At 37.6% G+C, this 22,731-nt stretch overlaps 1 protein-coding gene across 2 annotated transcripts; it reads right to left on the reverse strand.

Moving 5' to 3' along the window:
- Positions 1-343: 343 nt before the first annotated feature.
- Positions 344-21,518, reverse strand: RWDD1 (RWD domain containing 1). 2 transcript variants are annotated; one of them, XM_019741374.3, is made up of 8 exons: positions 20,990-21,248; positions 19,645-19,772; positions 13,877-13,942; positions 11,555-11,685; positions 7,500-7,643; positions 5,805-5,937; positions 5,248-5,310; positions 344-2,904 (listed from the first exon to the last, which is right to left on the reverse strand). In XM_019741374.3, exons 5-8 carry the CDS (start codon positions 7,623-7,625, stop codon positions 2,783-2,785), a joined length of 444 nt encoding a protein of 147 aa, XP_019596933.1. In that variant the 5' UTR covers positions 7,626-7,643; positions 11,555-11,685; positions 13,877-13,942; positions 19,645-19,772; positions 20,990-21,248; the 3' UTR covers positions 344-2,782. The 2 variants fall into 2 exon arrangements, with proteins under 2 accessions (XP_019596933.1, XP_019596932.1); XM_019741373.3 differs by lacking the exon at positions 19,645-19,772 and having other exon boundaries at positions 20,990-21,518.
- Between the last annotated feature and the right edge of the window lie 1,213 nt (positions 21,519-22,731).

The raw sequence follows: 22,731 nt of genomic DNA on the forward strand, positions 1-22,731 counted from the left end.
TCCTACCTGATATCAAATTATACTACAAATCTATACTACACAAAACAGGATGGTACTGGCATAAAAACAGACACATAGATCAATGGAACAGAATAAAGACCCCCAAAATCTATGCCTATGTGGTTATTTATCTAGACAAAGGAAACAAGAATTTACATTGGGCTAAAAATAGTCTATTTAATAAATGGTGCTGGGGAAACAGGACAGATGCATGCAAAAAATGAAACTGGACCACCTCCTTACACCATATACAAGAATAAACTCAAAATGGATTAATGCCTTAAATGTAAGACCTGAAACCATAAACTCCTAATAGAAAGTATAAGAAATAAACTCTCAGACATTAACCTTAGTAATATGTTTATTGATATATCCTCTTGGGCAAAGGAAACAAAAGAAAAAATAAACAAATGGGACTACATCAAACTAAAAACCTTTTCACAGCAAAGGAAACCATCAACAAAACAGAAAGACATCCTACTGAATGGGAGAAAGTATTTGCCAATGATACATCTGATAATGGGTTAATATCCAAAATTTATTTAAATAACTCATACAACTCAATACTAAAAAAACAAACAACCCAACTAAAAAATGGGCAGAGGAGATGAAGAGACATACAGATGGCCAACATATGAAAAGATGCTCAACGTCACTGATCATCAGAGTAACGCAAATAAAAACCACAGTGAGATAGATACCACCTCACTCCTGTCAGAATGGCTATCATCAATAAATCAACAAAAAACAAGTGTTGGCAAGGATGTGGAGAAAAGGGAATCCTCATGCACTGTTGGTGGGATTGCAAATTGGTGCAGCCACTATGGAAAACAGTATGGAGGCTCCTCAGAAAATTAAAAATAGAACTACCATATGACCCAGCAATTCCATTTCTGGGTATTTATCCAAAGAAATCCAAAACACCAATTCGAAAAATATATGCACGGCATGTTCACTGCAGCACTATTCACAATAGCCAATATATGGAAACAACTGAAATGCCCATCAGTAGATGATTGGATAAAGAAGATGTGGTACATTTATACAATGGAATATTACTCTGCCATAAAAAAGAATGAAATCTTACCATTTACAACATGGATGGACCTACAGGATATTATGCCGAATGAAATAAGTCAGACTGAGAAAGACAAATACCATATGATCTCACTTATATGTGGAATATAAATAACAGAACAAAATAGAAATAGACTCAGAGATATACAGAAAAAATTGATAGCTGCTAGATGGGAGCGGGTGGGGGAAGAAGGTGAAGGGATTAGGAAGTACAAATTGTTACTCACAAGGTTGTCATAGGGATGTGAAATACAGTATTGGAAATATAATCAATAATGTTGTAAATATTACATACGGTGTCAGATGGGTACTAGATTTACCGGGGGATCACTAGATTGTGTAGATGCTGACCACTGCTCTGTACACCTGAAATTGATGTAGAATAATATTGTCAACTATAATTATACATGTGTATACATACATATATATATATATATATATATATATATACATAGTTATGGTAGGTAAAATATAGCATAGGTAATGTAGTCAATGGTATTATAATAGCTATATATGAAGTAGACTTGTGGGGATTATTACTTGGTGAGGGTTGCATATGTTTAATCATGTTTTCAACACTTGAAACTAAAAAATAAGAAATGCTGAACATGGCTGCCATTCCCTTTCACTGGTCTGAGATGAAGTCTATGAAAAGTATTAAATTCCTCAATGATAGCTTTGTCTTCAAGTATTTGATTTTAATCATAAGGTCTGACTGCAAAAATAAATGTGCGATTAATATTGCTGTGTTTATGCGTATGGGAGACGTACTTTTAAATGGAGCCAGCTATTTGCAATAGCACAAATCATTTCTCATTGTCGTTAAGATTCAATCCTGCAAAATTGCAGTGACTGGATAACAACTTGGATGAAGCTTGGGTCCTACCTGGAATCCCCGTCAATCATTCCAAATTATTCTGAATGTCTCATAAGTGCACAGATGTGAATGTGGTTCTCTTGTTGACAGTGTCCAACACCAAGAATTCAGACCCCTTCACGATGGGTAATTAGAAACCAGGGGAACATCACAACACATGACTCCACAACAGTAGGACCGTGGTTCTTCATCAGGAGTGGGCACTACAGTCCCAAGTCACTAGCATGAGATTTCACTGTTTTAAAATTCAGACTGAGGCTCAGTGTTTATTAACCTCAACTGAGAAGGGCCTAAAGTGCACCCCTTGTAACAATTCCACAGATGGCACTACCACAGGACTAAAGTCCACTTTCTCCTGACTATAATATGGGCTTCTGGTTTTGTTAAGACTTCAATTTATCATGCCTGAAGGCTAGAATGCACAAGGTTTAATGTTCTAATCACCTCAGTCTTGTAATACTCTAGACAAATGACAACACTTAGAATCCGAAAACCACCACAGAAGTTCTGAGTTATTCCAGTTCCTTGTATAAAAACCACACCTGAGCAACAGTAGCAGCCTATATTCATGTCTGGAGTGACAGGCAGGTCTCTCTCCAACATTATATGATTTTAATTATTTTTCCTGCTTCCTACCAATAAGAGGAATTGAACATCTTATATTTGAAACATTAAGGTCAGTTTATTAAGTTCAATGATGAAAGGCATCAGAAGAATATTCTCCTGAAAATTATTTTTTCTTAGAAAAAAAGAAAGGAACATCAACACCCTCTCAGCATAGCCACAGATGCTGTGGCAGTCGCGCCTCTCTGCAGACGGGACAGTCCATTAGTCAGTCAAGTCACTCTCTGGCTCAGCAGGACTGTAGTCTGGATCGTCCTCATCATCCTCCAGCTCCAAGTCATCCATTTCCTGGAACAAAGACTCATCCACTTCCACATTGTTTCCAGCTGCAAAAGACAAGATTTCACTTTCAGTTCTCCAGTAAGGAATCAAAGCACAACTACTGGCAGCACCAAGCAGAAACTTCTACCTGTGCGTGGGAGGTGCAAGTGATGAAACCCTAACTGCTGCAAATTATACCGACAATGGTCTGTTGGTTAGCAGAGACTCACACATTTTAAGAACAACTTCATGCTTCCAGTTCCTAGTCTAAAAAATCCAGTTATTAAAAAGCCGTGTAGAATGAATTATTTATGATGTGGCATGTGGTAAGCTGAAGACAATGATGATATGTCCTGATTGTACAAAGTTGACTACCACTGACCATGGCCCCATACCAGAACACAATAGTGGCAGACATGTACATCATTAAAGCTCAGCTGTACTTGTTATTTAAGTGACAGATTTAACTTGATCTTCACTGTCACCCAGTTCCCCTCATAACCAATCGTATGCCTTTCCAAGATGCCCAGTTATCTAAGCCCTGGCGGGCACAATACCCGGGCTTTGCGTTAAACATCTTCACTCTTCCTTCAGTTTGTCTGCAATACATAAAGGTAGGATATTACAGTACTCTTAATTTCACCCAAAATTGTTCAGCTTCCTCCCCCAACTCTAGCCCACTGACATTCAACTCAATGAAAATGAGTCTTGCTTCACACGTATGAGCAGTTCAGTAATAAAATACAATTTTCCAAGTCCAGGCCAAAAAACGATTGGCTCTGCTGAGAGAGGTAGTGAAGGCTTCACAGAGCAGATGACCTCTGAAATATCTTTAGGATAAATTTGAATCCACCGAGAAGAAAGGGGGACAGAATGAAGTAATTCTAGGTAGAAGTACATGCAAAGGCCGAGAGAAAAGCTAAGATCTTGAGTACTTCTAACCGGAACACAAGATTCTTGAAGAAAAACATCTGGAGATAACACAGATAAAGACTAGACTGAAGAACTGCGTGGGTCAACCTTGTCCTCTAAGCAGTAGACAACCATCGAAGGATTTTAAGGAGAGAAAAGTCATAATTAAATCAGGGTTTGGAAACACCACCACAGAGGTGGTGGCTATAGAGTAGGTAAGGTCACTAGAAAGAGGAAGAGACTGATACAGGGAGACAATTTAAGAACCTACCACAAAAGTCCAGGTGAAAAATGACAAATCTTCAAATCAGGAGGAAAGAGTTCAGAAGACATTTCAGTGGCAGACGCAACAGACAGTCTTTGGTAAGTTATTAGATATAAGGAGATACCTGATGCACTAGCATAGAGAAGTCAAGAACGAGTGAAGATAGTAAAACTTCTAAAGTGCAAGAGAGAGTGAAACAAAGTTTTTTGGATCTAGAATTTCTCATCAAAATAGGAGGTTAAATGAGCCCTTAAAGTGAGAAGGAGATAGATGAGGACATCCTTGCTGGTTTTTGTTTGTTTTGAGACTATGAAAATCTTGGAGCCAGAATACAGTAAGACACACTTAAAAAATGTGGAATGTCGGTAAGGGCACAGCTAAGGTTAAGAAGCATGATGTAACAGCGGCCACATCAACACTGCTTCTTAGCATTCTCCAGCAGATAGTCCCGGGACAAGGCTGAAAGGCCAGATGCTAGAGGATCCCCAACTGGCAACATGGGCATGACAGAAGGCTAACAAATGACGTGCAGAATTCTACGAGTATGTAGGGCGCTACTGAAGGTGCAACAGTATGAAGCACAGTTTAAGAAACAGATGTATGCCATAAGCTCCATGAGGGCAGGGAATTTTTCTAAGCTGTTCTCTGTTGTATCCTCAATGGCCAGGGGAGTGCTTGGCTTATAGTAGCAGAGGTACAATAAATACTTGTGGATGGATGGACGGATAATCCATAGATGGAAGTCTGAAAGAGGGCAGAGTTAGAATAAAAAGGAGAAGAAAGAAAACATAAGGAACTAGATACCCCAAAGAGAGCAAGAGTGGTATGAAAAGTAAGATTTTGTGTTAGTGGGCAAGGGGAGTTCCAGATCTCAGGTTTTTATAAAGTTCTATGACACACCATGGAATATAGTTTCCATAGATGTATGATACTAGAAATCTGAAGAAAACAGATCACCTAAGTCACAATAGCTTGGTTTACTAGTTGTGAGAGGGTAATGTGACCACAATTGTTTATCTATTGCTATCTTCGATTTTGCTTCAGTTTATCAGAAAACTTTAAAGAATACATTGCTATAGTTCAATGTATAAATTGATCAAACATTACAATTTATCCTTCAAAATGTATTTCTTTACACCCTTGGGAGGAAAGATTTACATTAAGTTATCACTCTGATTTTCATGGTTTAATATAAGAAACAATATGTACAGATGGAATTCTATTATCTTACCATCCTCCAAGAATTGGATATCAGATGTGTCAAGATTATGATCTGTTTCAAATAGCTGTTTCCCTAAAAAAAAGAAATATGTTTAATTTGAACAGCATGGTTTCCCCCATCTTCTCTACAACCCTTTAAAAAGTATAAAAACCCAAGAAAAGAAGTCTGAAAATCTGTTTTACTGTGAATTTCAAGAAATTTTTGAACTCAGCTAAAAGGCATATGAAATGCATTTGCATTAAAATAGACCAAGTGACAACCCAATCTGCCTTAAGAGTCCTAGAAAAACAAATGGATTTGATTCTGTCACTTCTAAGGCTTATGATCCTGAAAGTCATGGTAGCTGTATCTTAAAATCTATCCACTGCGATATTCAGATCAAAGATAATCCATAAATATGCATTACAATTACGTGCGAAGATACATCATCAAGTAGAAAATGCTTTCTCTTTCTGTCATACATGCCTAAGTATATTATTTTCTCATAGAAATCTGTCCAAATGATTCTCTTGCTATATAAGAAGCAACGCAGAAAAGTTTGGGGGGAACAGATAGGGGAGTCATACCACTTAATTTATTTTTTCCTGCTTGTTCTTCTTCTTTCATTCGTTTCTTTTTAATTTCCAAGAGTTCTGCATCAAACTTGGCCTTCCAACTTAAGAAATTTTCAATTGTAACAGGAGTGCCATGAAATAATTGCTTAGAAAATAAAAAAGACACGTCACCAGATAAATGAGACAACAGTTTAAAAACTAAAGCCCAATGATCTAGGTAAAACACAGAAAAGCTTTTTCAAGTTTTGAAATATTTAATGTGATTTTTGCCTGCACTGGCTACTCTCACTAGTTTTAGGCATTTTGCTCTGGACGAGTCCATTTTTTATTTTTATTACACAAATCAAAAATAATATGCAACGTATCTCCATTGCTACTCACCCTTAAGAAGAAAATTGTTGCTGTCAGTATTAATGTTTTCAACACGCATCAATTTACAACACTAGTATGTAGCTTATCTTTTCACTTCATTTCAGACTCTGAGGTTTTCTTTACCTTAGTAAATACAGTCATGTGCTACATAATAATGTCTGGTCAACGACAGACCGCCTATAAGATGGCGGTCCTATAAGATTACAATGGAATGGGAAAATTCCTCTCGCCTAGTGATGTTGTAGCTGCCCTAACAACACAGGGCAATGTGTTACTTGTGTGTTTGTGGTGATGCTGGTGTAAGCAAACACACTGTGCTACTAGTCGTATAAAAATACAGCACATACAATTATGTACAGTACACACTTGATGATGATAATAAACAACTATGTTACTGGCTTATGTGCTTACTAGATACTGTCCCATTTATCATTATTTTATAACATATTCTTTCTACTCATAAAAATAAAAAAGTTTGCTATAACACAGTGTGCCATGTTTCACTGGCAGCAACCTCATACATCTCATGTTTACTGCATCTCTTGATTACATCATTTGCTCTTATGCTTGATTTAATCTCATGTTATTTTATAAATTTAGTGTAGCCTGCGTGCACAGTGTTTATAAAGTCTACGGTAGTGACAGTGATGTCTTAGGCCTTCACATTCACTCCCCACTCACTCACTGACTCACCCAGAGCAACTTCCAGTCCTGCACGCTCCAGTCACAGTAAGTGTCCCACACAGGTAGATTTTTTATCTTTTATACCATATTTTTATTGTACCTTCCCTATGTTTACATACACAAATACTGTACACACAAACTGTGTTACGACTGCCTGCAGTATTAGTACAGTAACACGGTGTAGAGGCTTGCAGCCCAGGCGCAACAGGCCATACCGTAAGTGCCCAGGCGTGTGGCAGGCTAGACTATCTCTAGGTTTGTGTAAGTGGACTCATGATGTTCACACAATGATGAAATCACCTAATGATGCATTTCTTAGAACATTTATCTGTTAAGCTATGCCTAACTATATTTAAAAATTCTGGTGAGGGCTTTATAATTCCAAACTATATACCATAAGTGAAATAATTTATATTTCTTGATCTTACCTGCATGAACTTTACTAAACCTTATTAACTGATTATTAATCATTACTTGTGCTATGCAACCAAGTAAAAGAGGGACTTCTAAAATTTTTCTTAGTAAAAGCTTTACTAAAATTTACTTTTATTTTTATTACTTCCAAAAAAATTAATGAAATTTCCAAAAAACAAAACAACCAAAAAAACCAGGCTTAAGGAATAGCGAAATAAAACATAGCTTTTAATATACCTTTTCGGCTTCTTCTGCTTCTTTTTCTTTTTGTTTCTTTTCTTCTTCTCTTCTAGTTTTTATTTGATCTACTATTTCATTTAATTTTTCTTGCACAGCTGTCACTAAAGTAAAGATCATCACCATTCCAAGGTTTTCCTCTGCCTATGTAACAACAACAAAAACAAGGTTGTAGTGAAAAGCACACTTCTCAGAAAAAATTAAAACAACTAACCAATAAAAAAATGTTTCAGCATAATAACTGAACTCCATACATTTATAATATGATTACTAATTCAGTTACACGCTGTAAGTTCTGACATTGGATTAAGTGATCATTTAAGAATTGAGCATTATATATAAATAATAATTCTTAACTTTAAAATGTTATGTAATTTGCTATGTCCAACCTAAAACAGGTATTTCAGTAAATTCTGTTTAATAATTATAAATGTAGGTAGAATTCAGAAAACCTTTCCTACAGTTGCTAGTAACATCAGTTCTCTAGCATGTTTTCATTATTTTAGTTCCTTCTGGGTACTTTAAGAGTTGTGACAATGAACTTAACTTTGAGGCTAAAGTGATTTTCTAACATAATACAATAATAAAAAATGTAGGTACTTTTGTGATTTATCTTTATCTACCATTTTTTCTTTTGATTTGAAATGGTTTAAAACAAAATATAAAAGCATCTCTGTCTCATGAAAAGGATATAATTCAAAAGCTATTTGGAACTTATTCATTTGAAGGCAGAATAAACTAAAACAAGATTATCTTGTTTATCTACAGAAATAAGATACATTTCCAAGGAAGCAGACAAAAAAAAAAAAAACATATCCAAAATACGCTAGCCAGAATCTCTGTCCTAGAAGAGATTTCCAAGCATTCCTTTGACAGGGCTCTCCTCAGCAGCACTCGAGTGGGTATTTCATCCCCTGGGCCCTCCATGGGTACTAGGGTTCAAGCTAGCTCCTGTAATCCTCTTCAGTGGAGCTTCTCTGTAGTGTTTCCATGCTAACCAGCCTAAATGTGACTCTAAACAAACCTCTCTCCTGAGTGCCAAACCCATATGAAAACTGCCCACTGGACAGTGACTTGGATGTCCCACAGGAACCTCAACACGGAAACCATCATCTTCTCCACAAAACCTATACCTAAGTTCTCCATCTCAGAGAATCACACTATCATCCACCCAACTGGAACATTCCCATCCCATCCCAGGCCCGATCACTGTCTTTTATCTGATTTACCCAGAGCAACCTCCAATCCTGCAAGCTCCATTCTTGTAAGTACCCTAACAGGTATATTTTTTAACTTTTATACTATATTTTTATTGTATGTTTCCTATGTTTAGATACACAAATACTGTATATACAAACTGTGTTACAACTGCCTGTAGTATTTAGTACAGTAACAGCCTTAGATATCTAATTCTTAGATATCATTTAAGTTCACCTACTGTTCTCCATTAACACTGTCATCAGGACACCATCATCTTCAACTTGGAATATTACAAGAACTCCCTAACTGCTCTTCTTAAAATACTCTGGTCTTGTCACCCTTGATATCAACTTTTCTGACCATTCAACACACACACACAAAACCCCTCATAGCTTCCCAAAACAATCAGGAATGAGAGCATACTTTTTAAACAGTTTAGAAGACCCTTTAGGAATGAACATCTTTAATTCCATCACATATAACCACCGACCTCAAATTCTAAGCTCAAGTAATTTAGTATGACTAGAAGTTCTTAAAGGAAATAATGATCTCTTCTCTCTCACTTTCATTCCTCTTAACAGCTTATTCATCTACCCTGAAACTCTTCTACTCCCTTTACTGCCTGGCAAACTCTTTCTTCAGGTCTCAGCTTCCTCTTGGAAGCTTCTCCCGTGCCTCACCCATCATAACATTTCTCACACAGAATAATGATATTCAATTTGCTAGTCTGTATTCCTCACCAGAGTATATAAAATCTGTGAGAGGGGGGATGGTGTCTGTCTTGGTCACTTAATGCTTGATACATTTCAAAAATAAATCCCAGTAGGATCTCTTTTTAAAAAGTGAAGTATTCCAATAGGAAAGCCAAGCAAGTCATTCATGTGGAAACTATATAACTAGAAGTCATATGAAAAGATATCCACATTACTATATAATTAAAGAATTTCAAATTATGAATATAGTATTTTCATCTTTGTCATCGTTTTCTTTCTAAATCAAACTATCTAGTGTTAGCAAATGTGGGCAGACACCTTCAAAGGCTATAGTGAGATCCTAACTTGGCACAACCATTTTGAAGGTCAATTTGAAATGTGTACGAAATGTGTACGAAATTAAGTATGCATACCGTTTAAGCTACGTACTTCTAACACCGGACTAGTACACTCATCAGTAATTAATTCTTTAAATTAAAAAAATATATATTTGATTGTCTACAGTGTGCCAGGTATTAGAGATTCAATGCAGACTCTGCGGTAAGGATTTGCAAATAGTGATACGTAAGAATGTTCAAAGAATTATATAGCAAAACAGGCAAAAATGAGAAATAATTTGAAGTTGTTTCAGAAAGGATATGTGTAATTACACATACTTACAGTGACATTTTATGCAGTTACTAAAAATAATGATTCACATGTTTACTAAAATGGAAAGATGCCCACTCCTATACTGTTATGTGAAAAAAAGGATGTTATAAAACATGATGTATTGATCTAACTAGGGGTGAAAGAGAGGGACTCTGAATATAAGCATAAGAAAAACAGTCTGGAACTATATCACATCAAAATGTTAATAGGCAGTTTTACCTGATTGGTGAGATTAAGAGTAATCTTTATTTTCTTCTTCATTATTTCCTGTTTTCTCTGAATATTTTGTAACATGAATTTATATTTTGATAATTAAAAATTAATACAACTATTTTGAGAGAAAAACTACAAATATTCCCTCAATACATCTGATCTCATGTAAGAATTAGAAAGAAATTAAAACTTTCTTTTGGAAAGGAAGGAGTTTGAGTATGAATAAAATATAAAATGCATAGAAAAAAATCACTCAGATCAAATAACATATTAAATATATGACTGACTGAATATAGCACATTGTCTCAGGTTCTCTGCAATGTTTTTAAAGGAAGCATTTTATGCCAAATGATAATAGAATTAGTATAATTTCATACTGGGTAACAGAGTGAACAGGGCTCAGGATCAGCTTGATATATATCTTCTTTCACTCTCCATTCTCTAATAGGTCCAGGTATTTTAAAAATATCAGCATTCAAAAAACCAATAGACCTTAAAATATACAAGTTATATTTAAAGTAGAGACATGCTTCCTGTCAATTCTTCTTAGAACAAACAAACAAAACTAGGACTTCTGATTTTAAGGTGGTGAAGATTTTACTTGACCTCCCTACATCCTACTCTGAAGAACCCATGGAAACTCTCTACCCAAGCAAGAGACAGATTTAAATACCCAGACTGTGGGTAGCCCATCCCACCACAGAACTGGCCAAATAAAAACTTTCCAATGCCCATGTTTATTTCCACATAACCTCCCCTCTTAGAGGAGTTACACACCATCATTGCTGTTTGTAAGTTTAGGGAAGAGAGACAGGGAAAAAAACAATCACCAGTTCTCTTCCCAGATTGTAGGCCACTAGCCTGCAGCAGGTCAGAGGCTGGAAGTTTTCATTTTGTTTAGTTAGAATTTTTAACTGCACAGGGGACTGGCTAGTCTGAGAACCAAATCGAAGCTGTATTTATAGTTCAAAGTACCTACCAGACTGCTTATCATCTAAAAGTCATGGGGCTGACTGAGATTCAAACAGGGGTACAGGGACAACTTCTCTTACTCAAAGTTTAAAGGTACAGTGGGAAACAAAAATAAAGATGCTTTGTGAATACATATATACAAGTATACACTATATATATATATATATATATATATATATATATATATATAATTCTGCTTGTTCATATACTACTGATATATATTTAATAGCATTTTCTGACTCTTGAAATTAATGTATAATACTTAAGGCTAATAAAATAATGCGATTACAAAAGTTATTTCCTTACCTGTAGTGCTAATAATTTTAAAATGCCTGAGACATCATTATCTTCTAGATTTTCCTGGGAGAATATTTCATAAAGGGGGGCTTCATCTGGGTATTTTTCACTGTATGTAAACTTGAGAGTAGTCTGGACAGCTAAAGACACAAGATAAGAGTTTGATATGAATACCTTAAAATGTAAAGTATGGAGAAGTCCACATCTTGGTTGAATCAGTAATTAATTTACAATGTGTCAATGAAAAGCAGCACAGCAGATTTTGCAGCAAAGAAAAACAAGGTTACTACGAGACCAGACAGAAAATCACTAATATGAACAACACATACCACAAAGAAAAGTGAAAATCATGGGTATACCAAAAATCACTTCTAACACATGAAATACATTTACTACTTATTGGTATTCTACCATATTGCAATTCTGAGAAAGAGGATGGATACAAGCCACTCATTAAAAAACCCTCCTTAAGATGAACAAAAGGTACCAGATATAATAGAAAAAGTACTGTCTGAGGCTCATTTTCAGGCCTCTACTAGACAGAGTTCCCAGTGCAGGTCTGGCTATAGTACTGGAGTCTATGTTTCTGTCTGTACAATGACAGCATTGGACTGATAAGGGGTTGCTGAATGACATAGTTTTGAATTGGACACTTTGAGATGTTGTCTGAGAAACTTTAAACTTGACTCATCTACATATTCCCACTCACTCTTTTGGCCTGTGCCAATTGACAGATCTCACACTTGTCTCACTATTGGAGTGAGATTCTTATAGGCAGGCACATCAGTACAAGGTATCGCCCTGCAGCCCAGCCTAGTGAATTCTCAGTTCCACTAAGTAATTTGCAACTAAGCTGACATAATACACATTTTCTGTTAAAACTTATTAGCCATGATGATCCTTTGTCTAGATTTCGCCTTTCTTAAATAATTAAAATTTACATTTTAATTATTAAAACCTCCTGATTTGGATGATTTTAACTCAAATCTAGATTTCTCTTAAAATGTGCCGCTGGTTTGCTATTTTGTTTTAATTTTTGTGTAGGATGTCAACACAGTATTTTTATGAGTCAATGGATGTAAGAAAGATTAAGTGTTAGGTCAGTAAGAAATACCGTATCTTTTGGCATTTTTCTTTTTTTCTTAACATGTTTCTAATTTTATTGCTAAAAAAAGAAACTTTTTAAAAAATATTATTCATTCTACTATAGGATGTAATACATATTCATTATAGATATTCATAAAAATTTAGGAATACACTAAGATAAAAATAAAATCAATAATAATCCTATTATCAGGAAACGATCACTGTTACCATTTTAGTATATTTAAAGTATTTTTAAAAGGACACTTTAAAGTATCCTTCTATGCATATATTTACATTTTAAACAAAATGTAAAAAGTTGTTCATTTTTTTTAGATCATACATATATATATACCTATATGTAAATATTACCTATGTATAATATACTGTATGTAAATAACTGTATCCAGCATTCTTTTAATTCAGATTTCAGTATTATTTCTACGCTAACCTCATTTTCAGTTATATAAGCCAGATTTAGAGTTATCAAGTGATACCACTAAAATTGGTATCACATGGCAGAATTTTAGTTGACTAGCTTAACAGGGAAAAAAATCCTTGGGATTAACATCAACTTACATAATGGTTTTATCAAATTACAATATTAACTGAACTGGACTAAAGGTAGAGATGAACTTCAGATATTCCCCACCGAACATCTGCCAAGTTTAAATTAATTTATTAGTTTTATAGATGCTTTATTTCAATTTGCGTATGTTTTAGTTCTATAGTTGTATAATAGTGGTTTTACCTGGTTTTATACAAATATATTTATATAACAGTAGGATATCCATCTCAAAGAGAGAGAGAAAAAAACATGCAGATGTTTATCCAGCCTAATTTATAACAGCAAAAGTCTAGTAAACAACCTAAATGTCCAAAGACAAAAAATAGTCATGGAAAAATAACAATCACTCAATGGAATACCACACAATCACTGAAATGTGTGTGCATGCAAAGTCTTTTTTTGACCAAAAATCTGTTATCCTTTCTCCATCTGGGGTATTGTTGTGTTTCTGCCTCACTTTAAAAAACTAAGCTTACTGTGTCAGAATATATCTTGTTGACTTCCTCTCTATTTCTCTGTAAGTCATGTTTACATCATACTACCAACTAGAACCACACAACACTTAAACTAGATTCTTACCAGTACTTTAGCACCTGCAATGCCCAGCACAGAATGGCTGCAGAATGAGTAAAATTCCTGAGAGGTTTAGAAAAACCACAAGTATTTTTAATTAGACTTACTTTCATCATTTTCTCCAGCCTCAGATGTCACAGTAATGGTGAAGCTGTGTGGATTTTTTGATAATACTGCAAGAAAATATACACAGAGGTTAAGTTATTAAGAAGCTTCCTAAGGTAGATGCTTTTCCTTATTAGCAAAATATCACTACCCAGTCGGGGAAACTGATCCCCTAGCCTGAATTTCCATTTCCACAAATACAAACGGAACAGAACATTCAAATGATAAAGCACATACATCAATTTTCTATTTAAATCTTGGGATGTCTGTAATCTGGAAAGAAATACCTACAGTAGATACCCTCCTGTAGATTTATCAAATCAATTAAAATACTTAAGTAATTTACCTTTTAATTCAAAATTTCCACCTACCGTGTTTCCCCAAAAATAAGACCTAGCCGGACCATCAGCTCTAATGCGTCTTTAGAAGCAAAAATTAGTATAAGACCCGGTCTTACTTTACTGTAAGTATTATATAATATAATACCCGGTCTTATACTAATTTTTGCTCCAAAAGACGCATTAGAGCTGATGGTCCGGCTAGGTCTTATTTTCGGCGAAACAGGGTATATAACGAAAACTACATTCTAAAAAATTCCCAAATGGAGTGACAAAAGAGTTTGATGTTTATTAGAAACTATATTAATATATAAATACTCAGTATCATCACTAAATTTTATACTTATATGTTCTGAAATATAACTCAGAATCTCCAGGACAAATAGTAAATATTAATTTGTTAGTTTGTATCTTCTAGCTCTCTCTCTCCCCCACATCATCTCTAGAACCAAACTTTATTCTTTCACAAATTATTGAGCCTCTGCCTTCTTTCATGGAATTACAAAACTGGCCATATATCCAAACATTAAATTGCTTACAATCTGTTAAGTAAAACAAGGCACATAAATCAATAATTACATAAATAAGAAAGCTTTATATACCATTTTACACCCTGATGTCTATCTGATACTATATATCTGTTTATTATCTATTTCCCAAGAATACTATAAAAACTCTATGAGTGCGCCTAGATCAGTGCCTGGCAGTATCTAGAAACTCAGTAAATTTTGGCTCAATGAAAGAGATAAACTAATGGAATAAAAGAAGAAAAACAAAAACAAATCTTGCATTCAGAACCATTAGAAGAAGAAACAAGGAAAATTCAAGACACCCATGATAGCTGCTGTGCCTCACTCTGGGCCTGGAAAGCATCAGCCCCTATCAAGGTTTGTAGCAGCTCAGTAGCCTCTTCTCGAAATGAAAGAGCCAGGGGATCTCTGAAGAAGTCACTGTGGAAAGTACTCAGATTCTCCTACTCTGGAACTTCTGAGGCCTTCATAAATATTCATTATCAATAAAATTTTCAAGACAGATGACTTCATTTTAATTGACGTTTAAAAGTACTTGAAGCAATAATGAACACCTATGATTACTAGGAAAGTGTTTGTCGAAAAGATAAAAGACTCACTGGACTCATTTTAATAGGCCTCAGGCAAGCCAGCCCATGATGAAAAAGTCCTTGAAAGGAAATTATAATAAAGTTTTTACAATATGATTGGCTCTACCTATGAAAATAAAGTTGAAAGCTTAGTTGTGGACAGTGACAGGTTTTTAGTGGGTTTTGTTTTTTTAGCAGCAGCAATATGGTCAGCATTGTATTTCCAAACATAGGAAGGTAAATCTAGCAACAGGGCATAAAACGGAAGGAGAGAAATGACACTGAGGGCAGGATAAAACTAGACAGCTATTGAAATCATCCCAGCAAAGTTAATGAGGTTCTGAACTAGGTTGGCAGTGATGGAAATAGCAGGGAACACGGTGATGAATGACATTCTGAATTTATAGGCAGAGGATGGCGGTGTCACTAACAAAAACAAGAAATACAAAATAAAAATTAAATATGACTTATTTGAAGGACACAGGACAGTTTCAGTTAGAAGTACTGAGTATGCAATCAGAAATGAGCAAATGGAGCTAAAGAGAGCTAGGCTTGAATTTAATCTGGGATCATCCACAGAGAGCTGATAGCTGAAGTCATTAGACTAAATGAGATCACTAGAGAGAAAGCAGAGAGAAATAAGGACCAACACCAGTTTTGTAAGGAATCTTAAATTTGGGGAAAAGTAAGAGGAGGAAAAAGTGCCAGAGATTAAAAGCTTTTTTTTGCAGCAGCCATGCCTAAAATGCTAAAAACACTCAAGAAAAACCTATTTTATTTGTAAAGCCACCCACCCAACTGTTGAGATCCAAGTCTGCCTGGCAGCGTCTACAATGTGCACCTACAATGTGTGCATGTCTATGTACCTATATGGGGAGAAAATGGGCGCTGAACCCTTGGCCTGTAGGAACATATGGTAAATTCCTAACAACTTATGTGAATGCCTAACAAGGCCCTTTGTGATCTGGCCCCTGCTTACTTGTCAGGTCTCATTTTCCATGACTCACTTCTCACTTCGTTCTAGCAATACCAAGCCACTTGTCCTGTGAACACGTTTTGCTCTCTCAGAGTCATGCTCCGCACATGCTGTGCCCCTTCCCCACGTCTCATGCGTAACTCATCACTCCTCAATTCTCCAAAACAACTCAGACCCTCCCCTCTCCTTATGCTCCAACTGCATCCTATACACACTTCCATGAAAGTCATCACACTGTTATAAATTACTTATGTGATGTCTTTTGCCAATAGACTGAGCTTTTAACAATCATACATGGCAAATATTTGGTAAATGAGGACATGGGGATGCTAGCAAGAACATCACTGAACTGCCTGACCTTGGGGGCCAGACAGAATAAGGAGGCAAGATAAACAAGAAAGAAGCTGATAAACTATCAAACCATGAGAGGCATGTTAAGTAAAAGCATGGGAATGAAAGAACTGTAGGGCTACAGAGTTTATGGACAGAAAGAGGAAGTTTAGAGATCAAAATTTTGACGATGGCATGTCCAAGGTGTGGCTATGGCCCCATGCAATTGAAGAAAAGGGAAATCAAAACCGTTTGTTGATAAAGACAAGGAATTATGAAGTCATATTAGAAGAATCAGCAATGAATACGGCAAATTTCTAGTCAAGAGTATCTATTGTTTAACAGTTACAAAGTATTTACATTACATATTCCTCATTAAACAGACATGGAAAATAAGGAAGAGAGAAGTAATGTGATTTGTCTAAGGACATAGAGCTAATAATACTCATTATACCAAGCAGCCATTAGGGAAAAAATTGTGCACCAGGAACAACAAACAAAGGATGCTGAAAAACGATGTCAATATCCCTCAAGATCCACTTTCCCCTTCTTCCAGTTATACGATTTTTAACTGAGCATATTGACCACCCAGAATACAGACTACATTTCCCAGACTCTTCCCCAGTTAGGTCTCACCAAATGATTGAGTTCCAGCAAATGAGATGGAAGCAAATAAAGTCCTTTAACAGTTTCCCGGGAATTTCCTTAAGAAATGCTGTCTTTTACTTTTTTTTTTCCCCATCATTCCTTAAGCTATCCTACTGTATGGAAAAGGAATGTTGCCAGCATGACCAAGAGAGAGAGCCTACATCTTAGAGGTGACAGAAAACTAAGAAGTCTGGGTCTCTCAGGAGTTCTGGGACTAAAAACTACACAACTACCTTTTATGCACAAGAGCAATAAACTTTCACATTTTTAAAACCACTGTTATTTGAGGTTTTCTGCCACAGCTGAATCTAATTAAAAAATAAATGTGTTTATACACATACACACACACATACACACACACACCATGGAAAGGGATTATATCACAAAGCTTGGAGGTGACTAAAATAGGGATGGAAGTGTATTCATTGCACTTGTAAAGATGAATGATTCCTGACTTTTGATGAAGGACTAATCCCATTCAATGCATTACTACTGATTTGGGGTAAGCAGAGGAAGCATCGGCCTTCGCTAAAAACATTAGATTTCCATCATTGTAAGTGGATCAAATACTTTTCAGAACAAAACTAAGGTTGTTGGGCATAGTGGAAAGAACCAGTGGAGGGGCAGAAGTGTTAGGTGCTATAGGGGCAGATGAGGGTGAACTGGACAGAATTAAGGATTTTGTCAAGAACACAGACAACGGAGGTAGAAGCTGAAAGGTATACTAAGGGGACACACAAATGACATTAAGGTTTTTACAAAGAACCAGACAGCTCATATTAAAATAAGTCCCTTTGATTTTTAGGAAGTGTCTATCTTAGAAAAACGGCTTTTGCAAGATGATTTCTGCCCCATCGCTAAGATGCAATTATAAATGTTAAATGCTCATGGCTCTACTTAGAGGTGATACAGGATTATGTACTGCTCTTTGTAAGACCAAACAGAATTAAGGGAACTTGACTTTTGGTTAGCCAGAAGCCAACCAATTTGTTCCAATAAAACTCCCCATAAGCAGAGATTTTGATACAGAAGAGGAAGTAACCAAATTCTACTACCTCAGTAGGACCCTGTCAAGAGAAGCACTACTAAAGGAGAATGTGTTATCAGGAGAGTCCATTATATTTTGGAAGACTAGTTGTTAGGAGGATTGAATCAATGTGCAATCAAGCTACAGAATAGGCAAAAAAAAAAAGAAACTGTATTATGATTTCTTAAATTCACAACAAATGCAATACTGGATCAACAGTTCCTTGCAAATATCAACCAATCAATTCTGAGGTTAGGCTAGGTCTACGTGGCTAGGACCACGGGCTGGCTGGACGGTGCCCCTCCAGCATGCACAAAGGAGTCACGACGTGCTAACAAAGGCTTCTCTGTCAAGCACTCAGTCATCTACTTAAAAAATAGTCATCTACTTCCTTCATCAACAGCACTGAGCATTTACCAAATCTAATATGAAAAAATCTAATATTACATGTGATTTAAAATGTAGTCAGAAAATGACCAATTTGTGTTCCTTTGCAAACTGAAACACACAAGCTCTCTTTCTTAAACCTGGTACGAAAAAAAGTATGAAATCATCAACACAAAGGAAGGCTATAAAAACCTTGCAAATCCTTAAGATTTCAAAAGATCAAACATGGAAACATTTTATTCCAAAGTCCAATGCCTTTTCCCTGAGATGTTTCATAAAGAACATGGTAAGGAGGAGTAAGGCAAAGTTCTTGAAGAACTATAAAATCACGACATCTCAATTTATTTATTGCAAAGCTGGTAGGAATGCTGATAGGAATTAGAGACAGATGGGCTCAGCTAATCCTGCAGAATACTTGCATGCGTCACAGACTCATAAATTATCTTTTATTACCCTGGCTCAGAATCTTCAAGCACTTTTGCATCTGACAAGAATTGTACATACTAAACTGCCGTGTTTCCCCGAAAATAAGACCGGGTCTTACATTAATTTTTGCTCCAAAAGACGCATTAGGGCTTATGTTCAGGGGATGTCATCCTGAAAAATCATGCTGGGGCTTACTTTCCAGTTAGGTCTTATTTTTGGGGAAACACGCTATATCAGAGCCTAGTAATTTGAAAGAATCGTAAGATTGTTTTAAGGTCAAAAATGTACCACTTTTACAAAAGCTTATATGCACACTAATTAATGAGGGATACCTTATGTTCCAAGACAAGAAAAGCACATCTTATGCTTTCTTATCTCTGCCTACGCAGTATTCATGCCTATTACATTTCCAATGTACTAGAAATGACCATACGTCACAATTAAGAATATATCCAACAAATGACCGACCCTCTATTCTATTTTATTTAGACATTGATATATAAGGATAGAGAAGGGAGCTAGACTCCATACACACTCACCCAGTTAATGACACTCTCAAACCCCTCTTCACTCATCCCCTTAATATCCTCACAGCACAGCTGTACTGCTGGTGAAAGAGAACATGAACAGGACTGGAGCTATACAGGGATAGCTGAGAGGCATCTGCCTGTTGGCAAAGCAGAACAAAATATGCTACCATTGCAAGCAGTGGTCAAAAGTTGGAGCTAAGAAAACTACACTAAACAATGAATGGGAGAGGAGTTAAGAGTTAATGAGTTAACATACCTGACACTCTGAATTCTGACAATGATGGACAACACTCAAAGAAAGGGATAGGGAACATAAATCACACAAATCTAGGTTATACTAGTTCTTATTGGCTTTTTTTTAAATCACTTTTCAAAAACGGAGTGTAATGTGGGAGAAGCCACATTGATACGGTTATCTCGCTGCATTTTCAGAATCACCTGAAGCACTGCTTAATACATACAGGATGCTCTTCCTTTAAAATACAGCTAATGAACTTCTCAACAATATTTTTCATTAGCCTAACCCGCAAACCAATCCTCTGCTGCCCCTCATCCCAGCTGGAACTAGATCCCAAGTCCCACGTCTGAAGGTTAATGAACAGGAAAGGAGTTTCAGACCTAACTGACTCTTAGTCCTGCCGCTAACTTGCTGGCCCACCCAAAGCAAGCCCCTTCCCTTTCCTGAGCCTCCATTACCTTGCTTGCAGCAAGAGTAGAGGCTAGATGATGTCTAATATCCCTTCAAGTCTAACAACCTGTGAATTTATAGTGGAACTGAATTTTGGGCCACATCATTCATTGGGCATTCAGCAAAATGCCAAAATATAAGAGAAAAGAAAAGAAAAACGACAAACTTCAGGGACAAAGCTACTCTCAAACTGATTCTGGGTAACGCTGAGAACAGCACTCTGAGTCCCATAAGCTTAGAAACAACATCGTAAGAAAAACAGCTCCTACCCGAATAAAACGTGAAAACCGACACCTTTGTAGCTGTGGAAAGATTACTTCCCCTTGGGATATCTGTTTTCGTGTTACTTCATTAAACCTCAGGTTGCTGTAAGTTATACAGAAACCACAGTTCCCCCGACTACTCAATTCGAGGCCTGACTCTCCAGGGACCTCGCCAGCCTCGCCCGGACTTTTAAGATTTCAGGGAACGAGCGGAGAACTGGAAACTGCCGTGGAGTTACTCGTAAGTGCCTGAATGCTTCGGGAGAACTTGACAGAGTGGTGGGCGAGGTGGTCTTGCTGTCCCCTGCTCCATCCTGGCCTGGGCGACCGAGGGCCGCGGCGGCTCCGACCCATCCCACTCCACCCCAGGGCGGCTGCCGGGCCGCGGCCGCGGAAGTACCACCTGTGAAGGAGTCGGGGTAGATGGACTCCAGAGCCTCCAGCTCGTTGCGCTGCTCCTCGCCGTAATCTGTCATCGTGGCCCTCGCTGCTGCCCATGGATCGCCCAGACACCCAGGCGGCGCGCTGTAGCCGGGACCGCGGCCGCGCCGGGAGAGCTGGCAGCGGCCGGGCGGGCGCAGGCGCAGAGTCCCCGGCGGCGAGGCCCGGGCCCAAAGCCAGGCCCGGCCTGCTGAGCAACAGGCTCGCGCCGGCCTCCGCTGGCTCCCTAATTCCGCGTTTGACTGGTTGTGCCTGGCCAGCGGAACACTGAGTAGCCGCCTATCCCGCGCCCGCTCGGGATTTGTGGGGATGGTGAAGGCGCTCGGTCTGGCGTTCGTCACGGACACCTAGAGCGGGATCCTGGGCTTTGCAGAGCCTGAGCCGGAGAAGCCCCACAGCGCGGCTTCCTCGATCGATAGGTCGGGGCTGAAAGACGGCCTCGCGTGCGGCGCGGGACGGTGCCGCTGGGGGAGACACTCCGGGCGCTTCCGCGAACTTCGTCGTTTCCGGTTTCCGGTTTGCGACCCTGTGGCCTGGTGGGGCGGACAGGCGCACAGCCTAGTGTCGGCTAATGGTGGAGGCGGGTGACTTCTACGCTTCTCCAACCTGCGAGGTGCTTGGCGTCCCCCGGGAACTGGGCGAGCAGGCGAGAGCAGTGTAGAGTCCAGAGAGCAGAAGCTCTGCTGGTGCGTCCCACGCGTCCCGAAATGTGGGCCCAACTGCTGAATGGCCAGCCCAAGTGAATCCGGGGAGAAATCGACTGGAAATCCGCGGATCTGGGTTCTAGATTCAGATCTCACGGCTTCTGAATTTATAAAATGAACGTGGCTGGACATAGATTTAAAGATGTATGCTATTGCGTGTCTCTGAATTGATGTAGAGGGGTGTAGATTTCGGTAACAGTTTTGATAAGCAATGTCAAAGTAACAATACTTAAAACTGCTCAGAACCTTTGATTTGGGAGAATGAAACTGAGGAATATGCTTAAAATGCATATATACATCTGTCATCTCCCAGTTCATCGCATCAGTTACAAAGAAAAATTTCAAAGAACCACAATGGTAAAAGCTAAGCAAATGGCTAAATCAGCGTGTTACGCTTACGAGAATAATCTTAAAGAACTATTTATGTTTATAATAAAGGAACATTTGTACGTTAAGTCAAAAGAAGTGGGAAAATGTAAGAAGATAATCCAACATTAAAAGATTTTTCACACATTTTTGTATTTTCCTTTGTTTTGTTATCGTATTAAAGCTGGTTTCACTTGTGTAGTGGGGGAAAGTTTTTAAATAACAAGCTCCCTAATGATGAGGCTCTGAAGTTTTCTCTTTAATCATCCTAAAATGATGATGTTCCCATGGAACAGAGGCATCTTGATATTTTATTGAGAAGTATTGCTTACTTATAGCAGAGAAATACATTAAAATATTCAGGTACACTTGGGTACTGATCCCATGTATTACATATTAAGGGGTTGATTTGGGGCATTCTTTTAACTTTCAGAAGAAAAGCAAGAACTCTCCTGAACATGGTGAGAATCAAATAAAATACAGGAAGTAACTTTGCAAATGTAAGGTGCTTATTTTTCTGGATATCTTCAGTTCAGAGAAATTAATGGTTTGTAATTGGGGAAAGAGCTCCTGGGCAAAGGGAACAGTCAGTGCAAAGGTCCTAAGCTGAGATTCCACTTGCTGGTGCACAGTG

The sequence above is a fragment of the Rhinolophus sinicus genome, chromosome 2 (genome assembly GCF_057876585.1).
Source record: "Rhinolophus sinicus isolate RSI-liver-muscle chromosome 2, RSI-T2T, whole genome shotgun sequence".
NCBI classification, from domain to species: domain Eukaryota; kingdom Metazoa; phylum Chordata; class Mammalia; order Chiroptera; family Rhinolophidae; genus Rhinolophus; species Rhinolophus sinicus.